The sequence below is a fragment of the Sphaeramia orbicularis genome, chromosome 1 (assembly GCF_902148855.1).
Source record: "Sphaeramia orbicularis chromosome 1, fSphaOr1.1, whole genome shotgun sequence".
NCBI classification, from domain to species: domain Eukaryota; kingdom Metazoa; phylum Chordata; class Actinopteri; order Kurtiformes; family Apogonidae; genus Sphaeramia; species Sphaeramia orbicularis.
Window position 1 is genome coordinate 4464798 of NC_043957.1, and position 26233 is coordinate 4491030.

Below are 26233 nucleotides of genomic sequence, written 5' to 3' on the forward strand. Positions count from 1 at the left end.
AGGAAGTAAAGACAACAGACAAGACACATGAGGGAAACTTAACAAAATAAAACAGGAAATGACAAACAAAACAGAAAAGACAGACAAAGTCCAGAAGCCGACATGACACATAATAATATATAAATAATGTCAACTCCAAACTTTTCTCTGTTTTAGAGTGAAAAAGTAAATTTACATTATGAAAAGGTTTACATCTACAAACTATCCTTTCAAAAGATGTGAGAAACATGAACAAACTGAAAAAATTAGTGTAATTTTAACAATATTCTGCCTCAGTTTATCATTTACACACATACATTATAACTTACAGATCACAGTGGATCTACAAACACACAAAACATTTAATAACAGGCAGAATATTGTTAAAATTGTACTGACTTCTTTTAAAACATTTCAGGTTGTTCATATTTATTCAGGTTATTCACATTTTTTTTTGTCAAATTATAAGTTGTTTTAGTGTAAATGCATGAAAATATTTACATTTACAAAGAGAAAAATTTGGAGTTGTCAGTATTTATATGTTGTTATGAGAGTATTTTATTGGTCCTGCCCACTTGAGATTGAATTGGTCTGAATGTGGAACCTGAACTAAAAGGATTGTTAATTTCTTAGTGTAATTTTTGCATTTCATAAATTCATCCCAAGGGCCAGATTGAACCCTTTGGTGGGCCAGATTTGGCCCCCGGGCCGCATGTTTGACACCTGTGTAGTAGATGATGGGAGTGGAACTCTGTACAAGCCCTTCGGGCTTCGTTCCCTCCCTGCACTGTTTTTATTGTGCTAAATAAATAAATACAAATACATTTCGATGCCTGACCTGACATGGGGGGTGGGGATGGGGGGTGTAGAAGACGGGGAGAGAACAAGAGAGAAGAAGGTGGCGAAGACCCTCACAAGAAAGTATCAACAATGCAAACAGTAACAACCATGGAGACAATTATAATGGAAACAATAACTTGCACTTGCACAATAAATTGCACTCATTTTTCTTTAGACATTCCAGGCTGTTCATATTTGTTCAGGTTATTGACATTTTCGTGTTAAAGGAGATCAGAATTTAATGCTCTTTGCAATAAATCAAAGAGAAAAAATTGGTGTTGCCATTATTTAGAGGCATAATGTCATATTATTTTTTTCACATTAAACCAAGAAGAACATTTGGAGTCATTATTTACTTGGTTATTATGCTGTTATTTTTGAGTTTGATGCCCTTGACTGTTAATATCTTCAGGGTAATTTTTGCATTTTGTAAATTCATCTCGCAGGCCAGATTGGAACCTTTGGCGGGCCGGTTTTGGCCCCCGGGTCACACGTTTGACACCTGTGATATAAGGCGTAAAATAATTTGGCGTTTGCCGTCCTTGATCGGTAAGGGGGAGACAAAAACATGTTGATTATCTTTATGTGTGTACCCTGCTGTAGATGAGCTTTTTCTTTTATGTTTTCCACTTAATGCTCAGTTGTATAAATCTCATCTGTATGATTCTGAATAAATGGAACCTATAGTGTTTCTACAAAATCTAGTCTCATCTGTAAGTGAACACGAAATTACATGAATCATTGTTGAGCTGCATTATGTAATAAATTCCCATTCTGTAATAAAAGTTCAAAATGTAATAAGAATGTCACGTCATCTTGTAATAAAGCCGCATTATGTAATAAACTGACGCATTTTGTAATGAACTACCTCAGTGCATTATGTAGTAAATTTTTTCGCATTATGTAGTAAGTTATTACAATTTGAGAAGTTTATTACAAAATGCACTTGACACATTTTTATTTTCAGGAAAATGTAATGTGCTAAATTAATCTGTAAACTGTGTGGTTAAAGTTCTGATTCCATTACCTGTAGCTCCTGTGACTAATTTCTTCTAAACTGCTCTGAAATTATATTAATTTGGATTGTTATTACATAATGAACCATGTTATTAATTTTTTTTTAAATAAAAATGTGTCCAGTGCATTTTGTAATAAATTTCTCAAATTGTAATAACTTACTACATAATGTGAAACAATTTACTATATAATGCGTTGATGTAGTTTATTACAAAATGCGTCAGTTTATTACATAATGCAGCTTTATTACAAGATGACGTGACATTCTTATTACATTTTGAACTTTTATAACATAATGGGAATTTATTACATAATGCGGCTCAACAATCCTTCATGTATTACACACAGAAAAACAGTATATAAAATAGCTTAAATATATACAACATCCAGTATACTTTATTTTCCAACATATATTTTACATGATACAAAAATATTGATCACAGTGTATTTTCATGGAAAAGACGGAAATTGCAATAAACAGAGGTTGAAAATAACATTTAATAAATTATATAATCAAGATCTGACATAAGAATACTATGACATAATTAATACAAAACCCCAATATTTAAAACATTATTTAGACAATACTTTAAAACAAGTGTCGAGTGTTGACTCCCTTCCTGTCCGGGCTCCGATCAGCCACTCTCCCATTAAAACACCATGTCCTTTAAGTCAAGTCAGTGCATTTCCCGCCTCCGGGTCACCAGCGTTCCCATGTCTGCACTCCAATCAAGGTTTTCCCACATTTTTCAGGGTCCAGATACGTAGCTGCCACCACAGCTGATTGGGATTCTCACGAGCAGGGGAGAGGTGACAAAAGCCGAGTTCAGTTTGTTATTAGCATCTCGTTAGCGTCTCATTAGGTGGTGGTTAGTCCAGCCGTCTCCAGTGGGACGGTATGCAGCGACACACTTCCTCGCTGAAGGAGAAACCCGGATCACACCTCCGCCTCCTGACCTCGCAAGGAGGCCGCAGACAACTAGGATTAAAACAGAGGGAACAAAAAAAACAACAGGATTTAGCGTCAACATCATCCAAATGGACACGTTTAGATTATGCAGATCCAGACTGTGGAAGCACTTACATACTGAGATAAAAGAGAAGCTATTTTTCAGATAAAAGACATTTTTACTTTATATTTAATTAAAAAAAAAATCTGCATGTAACACAGTCAAAAGGACATGAAAATTATGCGCTGCTATTTTTTTAATATCACTTTATTCTCTCACAGGTGCATTTTGGGAATTGAACTAATTATGCAAGGCAGAGTGTTTGACAAAAATGAAAGCTGTTGCAAAAATCATTCACGATTTATATGCGTTGAACTGGGCAGGTTCTGTATGTAATGCAAGTGGACACAATGGGTTACACACAAAACCTGGAATGAAGCTGAGATTCAGGAAAAACTCACATGTCTGGATTAGAAAAACCACTAGGATCATCAAATTTCACACAGTGTCTTTATTTATTTAGCGCTGGTTTTTACAATATTATTTAAAAATTAACTCTAAATCGATAAAATAAGCCACAAAACGAACGAAATCATCAATGATGTGAAAATATCTATTAAAAAAAACAGATCAACAAAAGTGAAAAGAATTATTATTATTTGTAAATGATCATAATAATCAACAAAATCATTAATGTGATAATCAAAATAAGGAATAAAAAGAATGAGACTGATTTAGATGAGCAAAATAAACAAAATGAACATTAGGATTAAAACAGAGGGGCAAAAACAGAATTTCGTGTCAACATCATTCAAATGGACACGTTTAGATTATGCAGATCCAGACTGTGGAAGCACTTACTGAGATAAAAGAGAAGCTATTTTTCAGATAAAAGACATTTTTACATTATATTTAATTAAAAAAATCTGCATGTAACACAGTCAAAAGGACATGAAAATTATGCGCTACTATTTTTTTGAATATCTCTTTATTCTCTCACAGGCGCATTTTGGGAATTGAACTAATTATGCAAGGCAGAGTGTTTGACAAAAATGACTGCTGTTGCAAAATCATTCACGATTTATATGCATTTAACTGGGCAGGTTCTGTATGTAACGCAAGTGGACACAATGGGTTACACACAAAACCTGGAACGAAGCTGAGATTCAGGAAAAACCCACATGTCTGGATTAGAAAAACCACTAGGGTCATCAAATTTAACACAGTGTCTTTATTTAGAGTCTATATAAGACCATTTAAAGACATGTTTTCAGATCTAATGCCAGATCTGACACCTAGGTAGCTTTTCATGTCCCAATTTTGGTCCTATTTTTGGCCCCAAAATCGAATAAAAAATTCATTAGTTTTGGGATGGCTCAGAGCAAGAGTATATATATTTTTTTGCATTTATCTGATGTCATCATTAGGTCCATCCTGGGGGGAAATATGTCTACATTTCTCTTTTAATATTGAGTCTAAAAAGCTGGAAAAGTGCCAGGTACCAAAATAAACCCAGTTTCATAGAGGCACTCATTTACATCCTATAAAGAGACGATTAAAAATATACTGTGAGCTTTTTAAAATCAAAACAGAACAACCGTGAGAATTCATTGTAATCTGCGTGTGCTGGTTTTTACAGTATTACATAAAAAATAACTCTAAATCGGTAAAATAAGCCACAAAATGAACCAAATCATCAATGATGTGAATATATATATATATATATATATATATATATATAACATATCAACAAAAGTGAAAAGAATTATTATTTGTAAATGATCATGATAATCAACAAAATCATTAATGTGATGATCAAAATAAGGAATAAAAAGAATGAGACTGATTTAGATGAGCAAAATAACAAACAAAATGAACATTAGGATTAAAACAGAGGGGAAAAAACAGAATTTTGTGTCAACATTATCCAAATGGACACGTTTAGATTATACATATCTAGACTGTGACAGTAGGAGAGATTTACATCCTGTAAAGAAAAGATAAAAAATAGACTGTTGGCATTTTAAAGTCCAAACAGAACAACCGTGAGAATTCATTCTAATCTGCATAGGCTGTTTTTCATATTATATAACAACTAACTCAATACAGTAAGCTACAGAATGAACCAAATCATCAATGAAGTGAACAAAAGAAGGAATACAAAGAATGAAACTGATTCACATATGCAAAATAAAACAAAATGGCCAAAAATGAACAAAAATTTAATAAATTAAAAAAAAAAAATTATTTAACCCTTTCATGCACTGTGGTCACTACAGTGGACAGTTCTTCTCCAGCTGTTCTCTTGTATATTCATAGGTTTTGTTGTTTTAGTTCCATATGAGCCAACACAGTGGACACTTATGCAACATCCCATAATACACTGCAATTCATACCATTACAATAACTTTGCTGTTCTTGATAAACCTGATCTGCAGTAACATGTTTAAATGTAAATCAGTTATTTGTTAGACAAAAAGAGTTGTTTTTTTGCATATTATATGAGGTAATAACTAGCATTAGAGTATGTTAAAATGTGAGAAAACATCAAATTAGCAGCCTTAAAAATGTTTTTATTTCATTGTTTTCATTTTACTTTCTGATATTGGGTTTTAAATACATATTTCTTTACTTAAAAAATTAAATGCATGGACATTTTTGTAACTCCATGAAAAAAAAAACTCGATCGCAATTTTTTTTTTTTTTTTTATGCCTAAGGAGGTATAAAAACACTCCAGAAAAAAAATCTTGACTAAGGTTCTCATAATTCATGCATGAAAGGGTTAACCTTGATTTAACCAGGTAAGTTAGTTGAGAACTAATTCTCACTTTAAGTAATGACCTGGACATATAGAGATGAACAACCAGTCACTCTCAATTTCACACCTATGGGCAATTTAGATTAACCAGTTAACCAACTGGTGCATGTCTGTGGATGGTGGGAGGAAGCTGGAGTACCTGCAGAAAACCCATGAATTTACAGGAAAAACAGTAAGTGAACATGAACATTCTCATTACTTATACATACACCACATACTTAAATAAAGTATATGTGAGTGTATTTATACTAAGGATTTAAGTCCATTGTTTTTTTCTTCCTCAGAGGATCCACGAGTCCACATTTATCGGTTTGTTTATGGAAACTCTTACCCTACGTTTTGATTTCCGTGTGAGATTATCAGTAGATTCTACACCCCGATGCTTTAAAACTAAGGATTTGGGCTGTAGTTGTGAGGCGAACTGCACCTCCGCCCCCATCCCTGTACCTCGAAAGACAAACAGTAACTACTTTCTTGTGTTCTTTAAAGGTCAAAGGTCACAACCGAGGTTTAGATTTCATAGCAGTAAATGCTACAGTCTGTGATTTACAGCCTGAAGCATCGGAGCCTTCAGAGGATGAGACGCTACACTGAGGAAAAGTTTTACACCGGTGTCGTCCAAGTCCTGTTTTTGGAGTTGTTTCTAATGTAATAAAAGTCAAATAGATTTAGAGGTACTGACTTATTTGGGCACAAAGAATAGAATAGATCTTTACTGTCACTGTCACAGGAAGAATGAAAATCTATTTAGTAGCTCTGTTCAGTTTAGCAGTGGTAACACTTTGTGCAAAAAAGACTGTACAAAAAAATCCTACAAAATACTGAAAAATGTCCGCATGTGCAAAAGCTTAAAACAGGTTGTAGAAATCCACTCGATTCTGTCCCGTTCAACCACCAACTGAACATTTTAGGTCATTGGCTCGAAGTTTGGATATAGTTTCAGTCTGGACTCCAACCGCTGCTGCTGATAAACAATTATGTCGTACTTGGAGAAATTTCGTCAGAAGTCTGGACCTTATATGTACAAACATCGTGAAGTTATAAAATGTAACAAATTAAGAAGGAATTAAAATGCTTGTAGAAATCCACTTGATTTTGGCCAAAATGAATATAAAGATAGTTTTGCGGAGGGTTCAAATTCAAACTTCATGAACTATTAGAGTCCAAATACACAAATAAATGAACCAAAGACTAATAAAAGTGGATTTAGCAAAATATGACCCCTGTAGGACCTACCATATCAAATCAAATAACTTTTTAAAGATTTTTTTTTTTAAGGTATTAAATGCAGAATTGTAAATTTAAGACTTTGAAGACCCCGCGAGAACCCTGTACTAAAGTACTACTAAAAACTCCTGAAATATACAAAAGATTAACTATACTACAGATGAGAAATATGTACAACAAATGCAGATACAGACAGGGTAACCCAAAAAAACAGGAATTTCTGAAGTGTGTATTGGCAGACATGAGCAAGTGGCAGCACTGCGAGAAAGTGACCTTGAGCAAGTAAACACACCCCCATTTTAGTAACCATGGATCAGTGGAACGGGCAACAGCGTGCGTTAGCCATAAAAATGTTTTTAAAAATGGGGATAGTTTGACAGCTGCGCAGAGGGAGTTCCGACGTTTTTACAACTTAGGACGTCATGGTGCTGTTCCATCAAAACACGCAATAAAATGTTGGATTAGTAACTTTGAAGAGACTGGATCTGCCCTAAAGAAGAAACCAACAGGACGACCAAGAAGTGCTCGTACTCCTGGCCCCCTAGATCACCAGATTTGTCCGTTTGTGATTTTTTTCTTGTGGGGTTATCTCAAGAGTTAAGTGTACACGACTGGACCAAGAACTCTGGATGAGTTAAAACAGAGAATTCAGGATGAAATTCACAGTATCCCAGCTGAGATGTTGCAGCGGTCAATGAGGAATCTCAACAGCAGATTTCCAGAATGCATTTGTACAGGAGGACGCCATCTACGGGAAGTAATTTCTAAAAAATGAGAATTCCATCATTATTTCTTAAATGGCATGGTTTAAGGTTTCAGTTACTATGAATAAAATATTTTCCTTCCATCACTCTTGGTTTTATTGGATTGTTAAAAAGTTCCCGTTTTTTTGTGTCACCCTGTACAAGCAATATAGGAAATATACAAGATAAGATTAAGAAAAACAAGGTGCATGGGTTGTAACTATTGCATTGTCCATTAGCATGAGGGTGGTGGTTGTTCGATGGGGGGGCACATTTAGCACAAACTGGGCTTGGATCTGTTTTTGGGGGTATTCTAAATAAAAGTAAGTGACTGCAATAGAAAAATGGTCAAAAGTATTCCATGCAGAGTCGAGGTCTGACGGTCCAACCACAAACAGAAGCCAAACCGATGGGGTGTCCTGAGTGTTTTTAAGGCTGTATGGGGTGTCATTTAGCAGGTGACAGAATATTTAGTCCTGCTAAGTTAAAGAGACCCATGAACCCCTGATGAAATACACAAACACAGCAGACCCCAGACACGAGATTCCTACAGCGGCGTTCTACTCATAAATCACTCTCCAACAGGGTCAGGAGGGGTCGGGACCGGACAGGATGGATGGATGTGTGTGAATGTGTGTGCGTTTCCTCCTGTGGGGAAAGGAAATGGTTAAGTGACAGCTAAGAGAAGTCATTAACACACTGAGGTCTTGTATTACAGAGCGGGTTCACAGCGACAACCGCCTACTGCCGCCGGACCGTCACGTGGGTTTAGAGCAGGTTCAGACGGTTACGAGATGATGCAACCGTTTGAATGTATGAGGTCTGGGCTCGGAGAGAAAAGGAACAAATCACACTATGATATGAGTTACTGTTTTCATTTCTTATAAAATATCAGCGAGTTAAAGCCAAGTATTTCCAAAGGTTTCTGGCTTCAGTTACGTGTCATGGGTTTTACTCCTTGTCTGACTAAAAACTCTTATTTTTACATTATTTTTGGCATTATATTGCAGTATTTTCTTTCTAATTGAAGTAAACACTAGTCCATATTATTAACCCTGTACATCTGTAACAGATGTAGCTTGTCCATAGAGCAGTAAAACTGTGGCCTAATTTGTCTTAACAAATAATTGAAAAACAAAAAAACATTTTAAATGATCAGAAAATATTTTCACGCTCTAAGGTTGTGTTTCAGATCATCTGGCTCAGTATTAATGTAAATCAGACTTTTCAAAGATCATTTTTTCCACCAAGATCCACAGCAGGTTTTTATAAACACATTTATTCTGCTTCTTTTTGCTTTAATTCTGTAATTTTGGTAGCAACTAAAACATCCTGTGATTTTGATTCCAACTTCTTTAATTTCACCTGGTTCTGATTCCTTCCTTCCTCTATGATGGGTAGACGACATATTTTGGGGTTTGGGACAAAATAAGGTATTTAAGCCAGCAATTTAAGGAAGCACTGATTGGAATTTTACTCCAGATTCAGATATTTAACACTTTCAGTGCCATGGGCCGATTAAATCGGCTCTACGAAAACAACCTGTAAAGTGCCACGGGCCGATCAGATCGGCTTTGGAGAACACGCCACATTTGTGTACAAACAAACCATCCACCCCATTTCTTTCTCACATTTCGATGACGTTCTTTCTGTGTCCCCCTTTTGAGACCAAGCAGACGGGAATTTGAGGTCACGTGACCGAATAATATTTTTATATCTTTTTAATGTTTCTTATTCTCCGGTGTTTCATCAGAGGGAGCCCTCCATGCCGGGGGGCGGCTGTGGACTCCGGGGGCTGTGGCGCCTTCTCTCACTGGGGTCCACTCCTTTCTGGTGGGTGGGGGTCCCAGTTGGCCCTCTCCCACTAGTTGGGATGCGGGGCTGTGTTGCTGGTGCCTGGTCGCCGGGGTCGGCGGCTGCCTCCTGGTGCGGATGGCTCCCTGAGACAGCGCCTCCTAAATTGATGTTTTACTTTTACTTGTACATTTTTGTTCTGGTCTACCCGTGCTCAGTCAGTCTTCTTAAGTATGTGTGAGCTTGTGGGTTTGCATGTATATGTGTGTGTGTGTGTGTGTGCGGGTGAGTGGGTGGGTGTGGGTGGGGGGCGGTACTGATTTTTAAACTGATATGTAAAGCACTTTGTGCTACAGTTTTTAATGTATGAAAAGTGCTATATAAATAAAGATTATTATTATTATTATTATTATTATTATTATTATTATAAATTATGCAAATTACGATCAATAATGAATCGGCTGCGTCCGGTGCGTTTTGGATCTAATCAGCAATCGGTCGGATGTTACCAAGCGGTTTCCTGCAGGATTCTTCAAATATTATGAAAACGACGCGAAATACTGAAAAACGGCCAAATTCTGTGGCACTTTTAAGGCTTATTATCCCCTTAACTGTCTGGCACTTAAAGAGTTAAGGACCAACCAATTAATCTAATTGCAAACCCCCCAAAAAACAGTGGATTGGTAGCTGCAGTCCTGGTGTTAAACTCTCTACAACACAGGTGTCAAGCATGCGGCCCAAGGGCCAAAACCGGCCCGCCAAAAGGATCCAGTCTGGCCCCTGGAATGAATTTGTGAAATGCAAAAATTACACTGAAGATATTAACAATCAAGGATGTTAAAATCATTTTAGGTCAATACAATCTAAAGTGGACCAGACCAGTAAAATACTATTATAAAAACCTATAAATAATGAAAACTGTAAATTTGTCTCTTTGTTTTAGTGTAAATAAAGTAAAATTACACAAAAAATGTTCACATTTACAGACTAGCCTTTCACAAAAAATGTGAATATCTGAAATGTCTGAAGAGAATTATGTGGAATTTTAATAATATTCTGCTGGTTATTTAATGTTTTGTGTATTTATAGATCCACTGTGATCTGTAAGTTGTGATTCACATGTATACATGATAAACTAAAGCGTAATATTGTTAACATTGCACTTATTTTACTAACGAATTTTTAGGTTTTTCATATTTGTTCATGTTATGCTCAAGTACAATTCATAGATGTAAACATTTTCACTACAGAATTTACTTTTTTCACTCAAAAGTTCTTATCCTATTATTTCTATTACTTTACTGGTCCGGCCCACTTTAGATTATATTAGGCCATATGTGGCCCCTGAACTAAAATGAGTTTGACACCTCTGCTCTACAATGTTTTCCCACTGCACATGACCAGAACCATGGTTCTGTCGGACCTGGACTGTGGCCACCTCTCTTTGGGTCAGGTCAAAGACCTGTGATCTGGTCCACATGTTTTCTGGGTCCAGTTTCTCACAACAAATTTAGTTTTAATCAAACTGGAGTCAGGTCTGGATGGATTGAGATTTGTGTAAAATCATCCTTAGTGCAAATCGGAGTTCAGAACCTGGACCAGAAGGTTAAGGAGTTACTGTAATTCTTCACTGTCTGAAGCTGTCATTTCAGTCAGGATTTCTTCAACGGCAAAAAAAAAAAACATTTCCCAAACTCTGCAGTGACCTAACGGCACATTTTCAGAACAGACACTATAGAATCACTATAAACTAGCGCTGTCAAATGATTAAAATTTTTAATTAGATTAATCACAGGGTTGCTGTGGATTAATTTCGATTACTCGCGATTAAATATCATTCATTTTTCTATATTAATTATTACCTCCACCAAGGAGGTTATGTTTTTGCCAGGGTTTGTTTGTTTGTTTGTTTGTCTGTCTGTTTGTCTGTCCAATAATGTGCAACATAACTCAAAAAGTTATGGACAGATTTTGATGAAATTTTCAGGGTTTGTTGGAAATGGGATAAGGAAGAAATGATTAAATTTTGGTGGTGATCGGGGGTGGGGGGGCCCACAGGGGGGCCCATTTCCGACAAACCCTGAAAATTTCATCAAAATCTGTCCATAACTTTTTGAGTTATGTTGCACACTAACGGACAGACAAACAGACAGACAAACAAACAAACAAACAAACCCTGGCAAAAACATAACCTCCTTGGTGTGGGGGGGCCCACAGGGGGGGGCCACTGATCAGCCTTGGCGGAGGTCTGCGCTCTCCGAGTGCTTCTAGTTGCATTTCATTTTGCATGAGCAAACAGACTAAAGAAAGAAGGACATATACATGCACTTTACGTGTTTATGAAACACCTTCAGCAGTTTCAACAAAACAATTGTACCCAGCTGTTCCATCTTGGTTTTATTTGTCCTCATATTTCCATCCCGAGGGCCAACGTGCAGTTTAGCGTCTTCCATCTTTATGGGTTGGTTCTGCTGCTGCCTGTCACTACTGGATCAACTGCCCATTTGTTCATGTGCGATGCTAACTCTACTTGAACAAACTGACGCAAATGCGTTGGTAGAGATGTTCAGAGTCATTCTGTGCTGCAGATGGGTTAATTGAGTTAAAATTTTCAATCAGATTAATCATGATGATGGATTAATCTGCATTAACATGTTAATTTTGACAGCCCTAATAGAAACTTAAAAAAAAACAACAACTCTAGACTGGCAACATTTTTTCCACAAAATCCTATAAATAGCTATAATCCAGTACTCTGTAAAATACATTAATTACACTGATATTTGCGACATTTAAAATAAATATTCGATGAATAGGAAAGTTTTGACTGTTTCCCTCATAACAGATCATGACAAATGAAGATGCTCAGCCCTAAAATCAGTCGTCTCCTAAACTGAACTGTGATTTGGAAAAAGTGAACATACATACAATGCAATATTTTTTAATTTAGCTTCGCCTCCACTTTCAGATGGAATCAATCTCACATTTTTATTCTACTTAGAAATCTATGAAATAAAGCATCCAAAGCAGTTTTATGGCTGCAGATGCTCTAGTTGATCAGTATCAAACTGGTCCAGTCTATATTTATGCTGTGACTCTAAAAGGGGCTGCTGAAAGCTTCTTTGGAATAAAGGAGGTTTAATAATGCAGAGCTTTGGCAGCAGAACAATCCTTGAGTTTCGTTTTGGTGATGATGGGTTGATGGGCAGTGATAAAGAGCTGGGCGACCTGGTTGAGCAGTTCGACAGGTCATCAGCAGTTAATGAAAAGATCAACCCAGGAAAGACCACAGCGATGACCGACAACGCCAATGGCATCAGTGTCGATATGAAAATCAAGACCGACAAGCTGGAGATGGTCCATAGTTTAAAATATTTTCTGTTACTGATGGATTCTCCAAGCCAGGCGCAGTTTCCAGAATCGAACTGCAGACTTATAAAACGCCAAGCCAAGTGGAATGACATCACACAGAGCTCCAACATCAGGCTGAAGGATGTCTTTGTCATCTTCATTTTGGAGTCGAGATGTTTGAGAAAAGTCCTTCATGTCTCATACAAAGACAAGATCTATAACAAGGCAACATGTAAATGTATAAGTATGAAGACTTCATCATACTGGTATTACTGGACTTTTTAAAAGGCATCATGATACCAGTCATTTGGAGCAGGAAGCAGTTGATAGCTGATTAATTGTTTTCTAATATTAGCCAATTAGACAGAAGTGAAAATGAACTACCTTTGAGTTAAGCAGGACTGTTAAACTAAACACCAAAGTCAGAGTAATAAGATGATACTATGTGCAAGTTTGACTTTTTCAACTACTGTTTTGCATCATTGTCTTTCACTCCCCAAATGGTGCATATGCACAAAATGAGAAGTCTAACCTTATACTGAATATTGAATTTGAATAAAAACATGCAGGATACCGACCCTCAACGACTGGATTGGAATACCCCTGCCCTAAATGTTCTAAATGAAGCTCCGAAGGCTATTGTATGAATAAAGAATTAATAGTGCCACCTTTGTGAACATATAAATCAAGGGTGTCAAACATGTGGCCTGTGGGCCAAAACTGGCCTGCCCAAGGGTCTAATCTGGTCAATGGAGTCAATCTGCAAAGTGTAAAATTACAACGAGGATTTTAAGTCATGGGAGTCCAACTACGGTAATTTTTGTTCCAAATTCTAAAATTCTATCAATATTCTGCTTGTTTACAGATTACAGATTTCTTTATTGTCATTTGACAGCACAGAGTACATCAAACGAGATTTCAATCGATGATTAAGGACATCAGGCCGCTGCAGCTGGTGCGCCACCACAGAACCCTTTTCTTCGAAATTTGCAGTGAAGAACAAGATAATGCAAAGCACAAAAATAAGACTTCATACAGTTTTCACACAGTACACGTGGACACATGCTGGAATTTTTTCATGGATTTGAAAGGAATTTAGGGGACAGGGCGAAAGTTAAAGGCAGACAGCAGATGTGATATTGGGGTTTGGGGCAAGGAAAATGCATGTATGTGCTATGTAATTGTGGAATGTTTGTGCAATGTTACTAATTGTTTTGTGCATGTGCAGGCCCACTGTGGTCTGTAAATTTTAATGCACATGTGTAATCATTCATTCATTCCTTCATTCATTTTCTGAACCCGCTTTATCCTCACTAGGGTCACGGGGGTCGCTTGGAGCCTATCCCAGCTACATAGGTGCAAAGGCGGGGTTCACCCTGGACAAGTCACCAGTTCATCGCAGGGCTGAACATATAGAGACAAACAATCACTCTCACATTCACACCTATGGGCAATTAAGATTAACCAATTAAACTATCAGTGCATGTGTTTGGATTACATGTGTAATCAATAGGCTGTTAAAACTGGACTTACTTTTCTTAAGAAACTTCAGGTTCTTCAAGTTATTTACATTTTTTTGTGAAAGGATGGTTTGTAAATGTAAACATTTTCATGGTTTAATCTTAATTTTACTTTATTTATAGGTTCTTGTGTTCTTATTTAATTGGTCCGACCCACTTCAGGTCATATTGGGCTGAATGTGGCTCCTGAACTAAACTGAGTTGGACACCCCTGATATAAAACACCCACTTTCACTGCAGTTGTTTCATAGGTTTATCTTTTCGTTCCTCGGCTTCTCCTCACCTGCATGTGGCTTGGTGAAACCTCCGTCCTTTTAGGAAACACTTATTGGGCGACTCGTTACATTCACAGGAACACTTGTTTCTGTTGAGCGGCTGGTGCCTCGGACACGTCTTGCTACACGTGCACTGGCAGGTCTCTTTGTTGAAGGTGTGGTTCGGCGGGCAGGTGGGCGAAGGCGGCACGTTGCAGACGCATTGGCAGGTGTTGCGGTCGAGGTGCTGGTTCGGGCTGCATTCTTGGACCAGATCTTCATGTCGACAAACACACTGGCAGGTTTCCACATCCAGTTCTTTATCTGGACCACACACGTCTGAGGAGAAGATGTCTGTAGAGATGAAACACAAACATATGGATTCAAGACAATTTCAAGAACTTAACTTCAGTAACATGGGATGGAGGTTAAGTTATCAGTGATTTAAACATGCTGTCAAACACACAAACAGTTACAATCCACCAATGACTGAACATCATTCATGGGGCTGGTGAATGTGTGGCTTGTGTATGTAACACGAAAAAACAATGAAAATGAGTGCACGCTGGCAAAAATAAATTCTGTATGTTATTGTAGCTATTTAGGGTTTGTCTGACCATCTGTTCTGACACTGCAAATCTACTTCTTATGTATCGTAACTAGGGATAGGAATCGTTAAGAATTTAATGATTCCGATTCCATTATCGATTTTGCTTATCGATCCGATTCCTTATCGATTCTCATTAGGTGAGGGAATAAAAGAGTACAAACAGGTGTGTTTGCATTAACTGTCTTTTATATTTCCATCTGCACAGAAAATAGAACATATACAACACATACAAATAATAATAGCTAACAGATAATGCCGGGCCCAGTTTGTGGGGGGGGGCGTACAGTGAAAGTGAAACTACAGATGCTTTACTAATTCTTCTATTGCTGCATTTCTACTGCATGGAACCAGTTCGACTTGGCCCGTCTCCCGCTGTTGTGTGCTTCATTTCCTTTCCCCTGCCTTCAGAAACTTGTATTTGAGGAGTTACGACATTTGTTGACCGCACTGGAACCAGAACTGGGCCCGGATGACGACCTGGTGCTCACTCTGCTGCTAGATTAACAAGCGCTGCTAAGTAATGAATCAAATACGTGACATTCCCCCCACCCCCCATGTCAGGTCCGGCATTGACATGTGGTTCAACAAAACTCATAATAAACACAGTAGAATATCAAAGGGCGCTTCATATACTTTATGAAGTTTCCCTTGGCAAAGCAAATTTGTTCAGCACCGGGAGGAACCAGACTACCATTCTGCTGTTAGGATGCCGGACAAGACAAGTAGGAAAAAAAAAAAAGTAGTGTGAGATACTTCCTGGTAAAATATCCAAATAAAAGAGGATACACAAGCAAAGGTGTCAGAAAAATGGGCAATGATGACTGGGAGTACAGTTGGTGTTGGCTGCTGCCTTATCGGTACAGACAGCTGCCTGTCAGCCAGCTGAGCCCAGAAAAAAAGAAGAAAAAAAAATAAAAAATACGTGACATTCCTGTAAATGAATCACATGCTGTGGACCAATGTTTGAACATATTGGAGGGATCCCACCCTTGAGAAGAAACTGAAGCTTTGCAAGTGTTACAAGTGACCCTGGTGTCGTCTTTTTAGACCATTTCTGCATCAACGCCATGTTAGCTACGTTCTGACCAAAACAATGCAGCGTACGCGTGTCATTGTGCAGGCGCAACAAAGGCGGAATCGATGAGCAGAATCGTTCAGCCGGCAGGCAAATAAATCCAAGGAATCCAGCTACTGGGATCTGGTTTTCAAACAGAACCGGTTCTCGATTTCTCCCTAACCGTAACTTCCGGACTATTGAGTGCACCTGAATATAAGCCGCACGCTGCCGTCTCACCATGGATTCATTGAAGCCAAGGTTACGTGCAGCGGCTCTATTTCCTTCTTTGACAGCCAGATCAATCGCCTTTAACTTGAAAACTGCCTCATATGCATTTCGTCATGTGTTTTCATGACACGCAAAATGACTGATCTGAAGAATTTAATTGTTAATTGTTAATTTATTTGCACAAAATAAAACAGCAATAGAAAAAAACAACATTCAAACAAGTAACAAAATTGTGCAGGAGAGGTTAGAAGCCAAAAAGAAGGCTTATATGAACACTTCCCCTGAAATGAACAATACAAAAAAAAAAAAAGAATTAAAAAATACAATATAACTGAAATAATAAACTAAAATAAAAACAATAAAAATGTAATCCACATTACAAATCATCAAATACAAATCGAGTGATATACAGCCTTATATTTTTTCATGAATTAAAGTCCTTTTCAGATGCTTTTTAAACAATGATAAAGTAGATGTTGATTAAAGTTCAGGTCTTAGATTATTCCACAGATTTGGTCCACGATATTTCAGAGAATACTGACAGACTGAAGTTCGGCAGTACGCAAGATCAAATTTGCTTGAAAATCGTTTTGGAAAGCTGTGAATAACAGAAGACAACATAAAGAAATTGAGAAAAACTTTAGGAAGAATATGAGTTAAGTGAACATATTTGCACATGAAGACACAGGTCTGGGAAACGTTCACATCAAAAACTGAGAGAAGTTTGAATTTTTTGAACAGGGGAGCAGATGAGTGGAGTCTGTTCGAAAAACTGATCATTCTTAAAAATTTCTTTTGAATTAAGAGAATCTTATTGAGACACGTGGGACAGGTTGCCGCCCAAACAGTATTGCAATAAATAATGTAAGGGTAAATTAAGCAATAATAAAAAGTCAAGTGTGAGTGTGTTTGATTTACAGTGATTTGAACGGTTTCATTGGTCCACTGTGGCCTGTTGGGTAATTTGTTGGTCTGGTACAACGAACCTAAATGTATTGGCGTAAATGTATTGGTGGCATGAAGCTCGTTAGCCTGTAAACCATGAATTAGCCACATCATTGTTTAAGCCGCAGGGTTCAAGGTGCGTGAAAAAAGTACCTGCTTATAGTCCGGAAATTACGGGAAATATGTATATAGTCTGTCTATAGCACAAGGGTCAAACATATGGCCCACGGGTCAAAACCAGCCCACCAAAGGGTCCAATCTGGGATGAATTTGTGAAATACAAAAATTACATTGAAGATATTAGCAGTCACTGGTGTCAAAATCATTTTTGTTCAGGTTCCACATACAGAAGAATTCAATCTCAAATGGGTCAGACCAGAAAAATACTATCATGATAACCTATAAATAATGACAACTTCAATTTTTTTCTGTTTGTACTGGTGTAAAAAAAAAAGAAAGGAAAATTACATGAAAATATTCGCACTTACAAACTATTTTATCACAAAAAATGTGAATAACCTGAACAAATACAAACAAAATGGAATGTCTTAAGAAAAATAAGAGCAATTTTAACAATATTCTTCCTGTTACTAAATGTTTTGTGTATTTGTCATTGGAATTCACATGTGAAAATGACAAACTGTGGCAGAATATTGTTAAAATTGCACTTATTTTTCTTCAGACATTTCAGGTGGTTCATGTTTGCATTTTTAAGGAAAAAAATGTAACTACGTTCATAATGTAATTTCACTTTTTTGACTGTTATTTTTATACTGGTCTGGCTCACTTCAGATCGTATTGGGCTTCATGTGACCCCTGAACTAAAATGAGTCTGACACCCGTGGTCTAAAGAGATATTAAAAATGAAACCATATGTCAAATAAATGTATTTATAAATGCTGGTTATTCAAACCTACTTTCCTGCCACTGTTTAAGCTGATAGGATGTGTGTATTTATTTTCAGTTGATGTGTCATTTGCAGTTGTACATTGAAAATTCTAACTTTTGCTTGACGTCACTGATAATCTATGACAGAGACATTCCTGAAATGTCCTAGCGATGTTCTTTGTCCCCTCAGAGAAAACACAGATGGTTCTCTTTTAATACTGGCAAATGTTTTTAGCTGAAAACACACGTGTGCTCAGATGCGTGTTGTGTTTAGGGGATGTTCGATTGACTCACATTCAGTTCCTGGATGATTACACAAACCTTAACCATAACCACAGCATTCCAAAACAGAACCCTGAACTTAACACTGTTCGAAAAACTCTGAAACCTCAAGTGTAACGATTTATATTATAGAGGAGATGGACAGCGATCGATGTCCAACCTGATGAATCTGATCTAATGAGAAGAACACACTCAGAACAGATTTCAGTCCACTTTTGATCATTTGACGTGCATTTGGAGACAGTCTGGGATGTATGTGCAGTCTGCTCAGGAAAACGTCCAGGATGCACTGAATATGGAGAGAAATGTGTTTCTTTATTCATCGATCAAAAAGAATGGATTTGCAATGAAAAAGAATAGATTTGCAACCAAAAAAGAGATTTGAGAGCAAAAGACAGTAAGTGGCAATAAAAAAAAAGATTATTTTGCTTATAAACCCGTCCTCATTGCTTGAGTTAAAACTTCTGCTTGAGACTTCAAAAGTTTTGCTTGAAAATCACTCCTCTTTGTTTGCAACTTCAAAAGTTTTGCTTGCCAATTTAACTGCACTTAATGGGTGTGGCCTATACGCCGATGGATGACAGAAGAGTTTCTATTGGTGGGTTTGTCCTGGCTCCAGTGCCGGCTCCAGCTTCTGCCTTAAACCCACTTCTCTGTTGTGTTCTGTTACTGGAGGTCAGTTAATAGTCTGCTGCTCTTTGAAATTGAAATGTGTCCCATAAGTCTGTGTGTCCTGGAGGTCTGCGCTGAGTGCTTTTCTAGAAAAGAGAGCGCAGACCTCCGCCAAGGCAGATCAGTGGGCCCCCGCCACAGGACAAGACACTGAGCATGTGCAGAATGGAAGGAATAAAGTCCAAACGGAATAAAGGGTTTACATGTCCAGGAAGAATTTAGACCGCAATTAAAAGGGGATTAAACCAGTGACTTTATTCGGGTTTAAATTTAATCCGAACTGCGTATATTATGGGCAGCTCTTACTGCAGCCAAGAAAATGCTGGCACTGAGATGGCAACCACCTCATACTTTATCACAGCAACAATGAATAAATTATTTTCGAGATATAGTTATGATGGAGAGGTCAGTGGCCCGGATGCATGCAGCCAGTTGAAAAACGCTTAGTATGTGGATGGTGTTTATTTTATGGTTAAAGAAAGAGTGCAACATAATTGTCTATGACTCTCCTGATCACTATTCTGTTTATGTGTGTAAATTATATTCTCTTTCATCTATATACAGTACATGTATTTGTCTTTATTTGTCTTTATTAGTTGGTTTTTGTATTCTGAGATCCAGATTGGGTTGGTATGGGGGTCGCCACTGGTTCTTGGGGGGGGGTTATACTTTGTGTGTCACAGAACCTTGGATTATAAAATGTGAATTTCTTTGTCTTTTGTATTTTACAGGGTGGGGAAGCAAAATTTACAATGAACATTTAGTTGTTTTTTCTCAGCAGGCACTACGTCAATTGTTTTGAAACCAAACATATATTGATGTCATAATCATACCTAACACTATTATCCATACCTTTGCAGAAACTTTTGCCCATATGAGTAATCAGGAAAGCAAACGTCAAAGAGTGTGTGATTTGCTGAATGCACTCGTCACACCAAAGGAGATTTCAAAAATAGTTGGAGTGTCCATAAAGACTGTTTATAATGGAAAGAAGAGAATGACTATGAGCAAAACTATTACAAGAAAGTCTGGAAGCGTGTGAAGGCAGTTATTGAGAAAGAAGGAGGACACATAGAATAAAAACATTTTCTATTATGTAAATGTTCTTGTGGCAAATAAATTCTCATGACTTTCAATAAACTAATTGGTCATACACTGTCTTTCAATCCCGGCCTCAAAATACTGTAAATTTTGCTTCCCCACCCTGTACTTCTGAGATGCACGATGAAAACAAATTAAAAAATTGATTAAAAAAAAAAAAAAATCTATTCTTTTCAGTTGGAATAAGGTGTTTGCATGGGCATCTGAAATAGGATCTAACGTTTATTCAGATTAAACCAGGAAGAAAAGTTGTCATGGAAACGCACAGAATGAAAGGGATTTGTAATGCAATGGTTGATCAAGTTTACCACTTTTACAAAGCCATTAAACTAGCATTTACCATTCGCTCGCCCATGACCCTCAGGAAACATGTCAATGAAAGGTCTGAACAGGGTCAGAAAGAGAAACAACAGGCTGGAAAATGTTTGTTCACACTCACAAACACACACTCTGTTAAACAAACACACAAAATGCAAGCTGCGTCTACTCAGCACAGCAGCATGTGTATATACTTAAGCCGAGATGAGCTAATGAAGAACTTTATATTCAGGTTTTTACAAGTTTGACAAATGCATTGATTGATAGCATGAACTTTGTCTTTTTTTTTTTTTTTTGAGGACATGCATTTATAAGAGTAAATGCATTTGAAAGGCACAATGCATTTCAGAAAACACTTTATTTCACATTATACTTGAGCTGAATATTTTAGAAGTTTTTTTTTTTATGTTTTTGGCTTGTTGAAGTTGGTGGACTGTGATGGATTTTGATGTTGTGTCCCTATCGACAGTATGTATTATACATTATGTGACCCGAAAAAGACTGAGTAGGCTTTGATTATGCAGGGTCACATCACGCGGAGTTATTTTGGGTAAACTTAGAAGCTTGATTTGGATTGGATGCGACAGTTACAGCAGAGGTCGGTCCTCTAAAGACGCTCTCTCCCAAACACCAGTGGAGTGGGCAGAATGATCTCTGCGGAGACCAAGCAAGACATTTGTGGTCACTCCATCCCAGAATCTCACATGGAAGCCGTGTTTTTTGGGGAGAAAAAAAATCTTTATTGTTTTTGGACAGCTTCGGGGCATTGTTCATACACAGCTTTGGTGCATTGTTCTTACTGGGAAACTGCTGTTTGGAAAGGTTGAAAAACGCTTTCTCCAAATATAAACCTGAATGTTAGTGACCACAACTATAACTGTGTGTTCTGCCCTGCAACTTAATACAAGAAATAAGAACTATATGCCGCTCTTGTTGACCTCATTCTATAGTTAACGACAGCTTTTTGGTTTGATCTCATCACACAAACAATATGACAAACATCTACAGTCAACAGATCAACACATATTGTCTTATAATGTAGAATTCATGAAACGTGACAGACCTGAAAGGCTTGTTTTGTCCTTGGGATGCGACAACATTTAAGTTTCCCTTTAAATACATTTGCCAGGAAGAAAGAATGACAAGACAGATGCGTCAGTGCTGCTGTTATTTCTTTTTCCAACAGGAAATACAATCACATTGCATCTCCTGTCTTTTTTTTTATGGGTTTGCATCATAAAAAGCTTGGAGTGAAAACTTACCCTCAAAGGCGAGACCACTGTCCCAAATGTTGTTAACTAAACAACTGGTTTGGCAAACAGTTCCAGGAAAGTCTTTAGGGGAACACTAATGCTACACTCAGAGTACACAGGAATATTTTTGTCCTGTGAGATGATGACTGTCACATTAATCACCATCATTCACAACCTGAACGAGGCACATCCACTTACGTCTATACTAGGGCTGTGGATTGTCAAGAATCTGCTTCCGTGGTCCGTGAAATGACGCCACAGGGGTTCAACATTTTGCAATTCTAAATAAACATGATTTAGGTTTAGGGTCATAACAGAGGAATGTCGGATCAAGACACAGAAACTGAGCTCCATCTGAAAAGCTGAATCACAACTTAAGTCACTGGTTTAGACATGTACCTCATACCTCAACCCAACCCTCAAATGAGTCACTGATGTCCTTCAGGGTGTTAAGAGGTGTTACACACAGCATGCATTGATTTGATTTGATTTATTTATTTATTTTGAACATGCAAAAAGAAAACAAAAAAACAAAACAAAATAAAAACAAAATAAAACATTCAAATGGACAGAATCTATCTCCACGCACATACAAGTCTGAATTTTGCACAGTCAAAAAGGAGTAGGAAGAAGTATGAACTTATTTAATCCAACCCCTCAGTGCTTTTACACCTTTATCACTAACTTGATACAAGAGTCAAATAATGATATTTTCCTAATTTTAACATCAAACCACAACAAATCCATAATGCAGTAACTGAATTACACCCAACAATATGCTCATGGCAGTCCAGTCATACAAGCAGACTCAACAATTCAACCATTTTCTTCAATAATTCCAGCAGATTTATCAGGACAACATCATCCATAAACAAACAGTCCTTATTGTCATTATTAAATACTATAACCTCTCAAGAATCTTTTTTTTTTTTAATCTTTTTTTAAACTGAATTATGTTTGATACTTGTTTTTATCTCCGCACACAATTTGTTCCACAGTTTTACTCCACACACATTAACTGTCAAAGGGTCAAAATATAATATTTCTGATTGGTCATGTGCCGATGTTCTGTTTGTTTACTGTTTATTAACATTAGCTAACCCAAGTTACAATGGCTAGCTGTCTTGGTCTACACCAGGGGTGTCAAACATGCGGCCTGGGGGCCAAATCCAGCCCACCAAAAGGTCCAGTCCGGCCCTGGGGATGAATTTGTGAAGTGCAAAAATTACACTAAAGATATGAACAATCCTTGAAGTTCAGGTTTCACATTCAGAACAATATGATCTCCAGTGGGCAGGACCAGTCAAATACTATCACAATAACATAGAAATAATGACAACTCCACATTTTTGTCTTTGTAAATGTAAATATTTTCATGTATTTACACTAAAACAAAGATTAATTTGGCAAAAAATGTGAATAACCTGAAAAAAAAGAACCTGAAATGTCTTAAGAGAAGTACAATTTCAACAATATTCTGCCTGTTACTAAATGTTTTGTGGATTTGTAGATCCGCTGTGATCTGTAAGTTATAATGTACATGTTTAAATGAAAAACTGAGGCAGAATATTGTTAAAATTATACTTATTTTTCCAGTTTGTTCATGTAATTCACATCTTTTGAAAGGATAGTTTGTAGATGTAAACCTTTTCATGATGTAAATTTACTTTTTTCACTCTAAAACAGTGGTTCTTAACCTGGGTTCGATCGAACCCTAAGGGTTCGGTGAGTCAGTCTCAGGGGTTCGGCGGAGGACAAGACACACTCGACTCATTAGTCAGGTGTGTGTGTCGGGCTAGGTCCGTGTATGTAAACAAACGGCTTCGGAGACTCTTTCTCTGATTGACATCCAATATACGCGGTGTATTGTTGTTGCTTATAGCACTACAACACATCCAGAAGTGTTTATAATCTCTTCCACTCGTCTGACGATGAATTATTTGAGTATTTTCCACATCGTTGTTATGACTTTTGCTACTTCCTGTTAACCATGGAGGCAGCCATGTGTAGCGTTTGTTTACATTTTCGGTCACCGCACTGGTCAGTTACAATCATGTGACGACCGACGCACCGTCGCGGATGGAGAAATCGTATTACACTAAAGCCGAGCTAGTGCCGTAATAAGGATGCTGGACATGAAAACGAAGAAAAGGAACAGACTTTGCTGTGAAAATGACAAAGAGTGGCACTGGCCAAGGTGAAGCCACGCATTTCTGAACTGGTCTGTCAAAGGCAACAGCAGAAGTCACACTGATTTGCAGTAAATATTCATTATTATTGTAGCCTGATGGAAATTAGGTGATGGGTGTGTGTTAAAATGTTAAAAATGATACATAGCATAAATACAATAAGTTCATTATTGGAATACAAAAATTAAAACCATTTCAGTGTGGTAGTATTAAAAAAGGTCATGTCTTTGTGAAAAGGTATGGAATTTGTTGTGAGTTCATGCACTGTATTGGTTTTGTTCTTTGAACACAGTGATGTTAATGCACGGTTCATTTTGTGCACCAGTAAAACATATACCTGTGTCTTGAATTTGAAAAAAATCATATTTTATTTTTTAATAAAGAAGGGTTCGGTGAATGCGCATATGAAACTGGTGGGGTTCAGTACCTCCAACAAGGTTAAGAACCACTGATCTAAAACATAGAGAAAAGTTTAGAGTTGACATATAATAACATAATAATATATAAAGTTTACTGGTCTGGCCCTCTTTAGATCAAATTTAGTTGAATGTGGCCCCTGAACCAAAATGAGTTTGACATCCCTGTTCTACACTAATTCTGTTTAGAGTTCTAATTTGTTTTTCCTTCTGCGTTAGTTTGGCTCCTCTACTGCAACAGCACTAAAACATTAGCGACTGTTAGCACAGACAGGAACAAGAACTATAAATTCAATCAGATGCATCCACTGGCATTGTGTAAATGTCCTGGATCATGATTATTTCATGCAGCTCTGGCCTGAAATGCTTCTGGTGTGGTTGCAGTCACCTTTCAGTCTGGCCACCACCAAAGCCTAATCTGTTCATTGTTGAGTCTAACTGAATTTTTGCCACAAACTTGACAAAATTCCCTCAGGCAGTTCCTGTAATTTCACATTCGTAAGACTGGACACGCAAGAAACCACAAGGAACTCAACCTTTTGGCCATCAAAATGTTTGTAGTTGATACCTGTTTTCAAATAAATGCTGGACAAATTTTGTGGCATTCTGTCAAACCATTCTTGCGATATTGAATTATAAATACAAATAAATGACTGACTCCCTGTACAAAAAAACACATCACAAATTTGACATCAGACCATGTGAATCATATGTTTCTTGTTAATTTTGAAGTTCAATAATTTTATTCAGATACACCCTAAGATACACCCATTGCATCATAATATATTTGTACTGCTCAGTTCCTGACAACCCATAATTACTGACAGACCTTTTGTCTTCAGGAGAACATCAGCAGTAACTACTAGTGTCATATCATTTGTTGCAAATTTTTCATAATGTAATATTTTGCAATTTCACAATGGTCTTAACTATTGGACTATTTGTAGATATTGTTGCTAAATTCGAAGAAATTCCCTCATGAGCATTTGAGATCACATTCTAAAGGATGGACAAACATGAAGTCACTGAGAATTAGGAGTGGGCGATATGGGCAAAAAAAAAAAAAAAAAAAATCATTATTATTATTATTTTTTAACCCTTTCATGCATGAATTATGAGAGCCTTAATTAAGTTTTTTTTTCTGAGTGTTTTTATTCCTCTAGGCATTAAAAAAACAATGCAATTGACATTTTTTATGAACTTATTTTTCATGGAGCTGCAAAAATATCCATTCAACTGGACACCATGCATTTATTTTTTTTTTTTTAAATTTTGAAGCAAAGAAACATATTTACTGATATACTGTGTGAAAACTATGAAATAAAAACATTTTTAATGCAGCTAATCTGATGTTTTCTCACATTTTAACATACACTAATACAGGTCATTACTCACTTAATGGAGATAGTATGCAAAAAAGAAACCATTTTGTTGAAAAAAACAAAACAAAACCCTGTTAATTACAGTCTAATAACAAGAACAAGCACTTGATTTACTCCCAAACATGTTACTGCAGATCGGGTTTATTAAGAACATAAAGCTACAGTAATGGTCTGAATGTCAGTGTATGGGATGATGCATAAGTGTCCACTGTGTTGGCTAATATGGAACTAAAACAACATAATCTATGAATATACAAGAGAACAGCTGGAGAATAGATGTCCACTGTAGTGACCACTATGCATGAAAGGGTTAATTTCCGAAAAACGATAATCTGACGATGTCCTTTAAAATGTGAATTTCTTTCTTTCTTTTCTTTCTTTCTTTCTTTCTGTCTTTC

General features: G+C 37.0%; 1 protein-coding gene across 1 annotated transcript in view; it reads right to left on the reverse strand.

Annotated features, from left to right (window-relative positions):
• Positions 1 to 2233: 2233 nt before the first annotated feature.
• Positions 2234 to 26233, reverse strand: part of vegfc (vascular endothelial growth factor c) — a 158115-nt gene continuing 134115 nt past the window's right edge. The window contains exons 6-7 of the mRNA XM_030137724.1: positions 14524 to 14848; positions 2234 to 2815 (exon numbers count right to left, since the gene is read on the reverse strand). Coding sequence (XP_029993584.1) covers positions 2707 to 2815; positions 14524 to 14848 — 434 coding nt within the window. The 3' untranslated portion in view covers positions 2234 to 2706. The remainder of the gene's footprint in view (positions 2816 to 14523; positions 14849 to 26233) is intronic.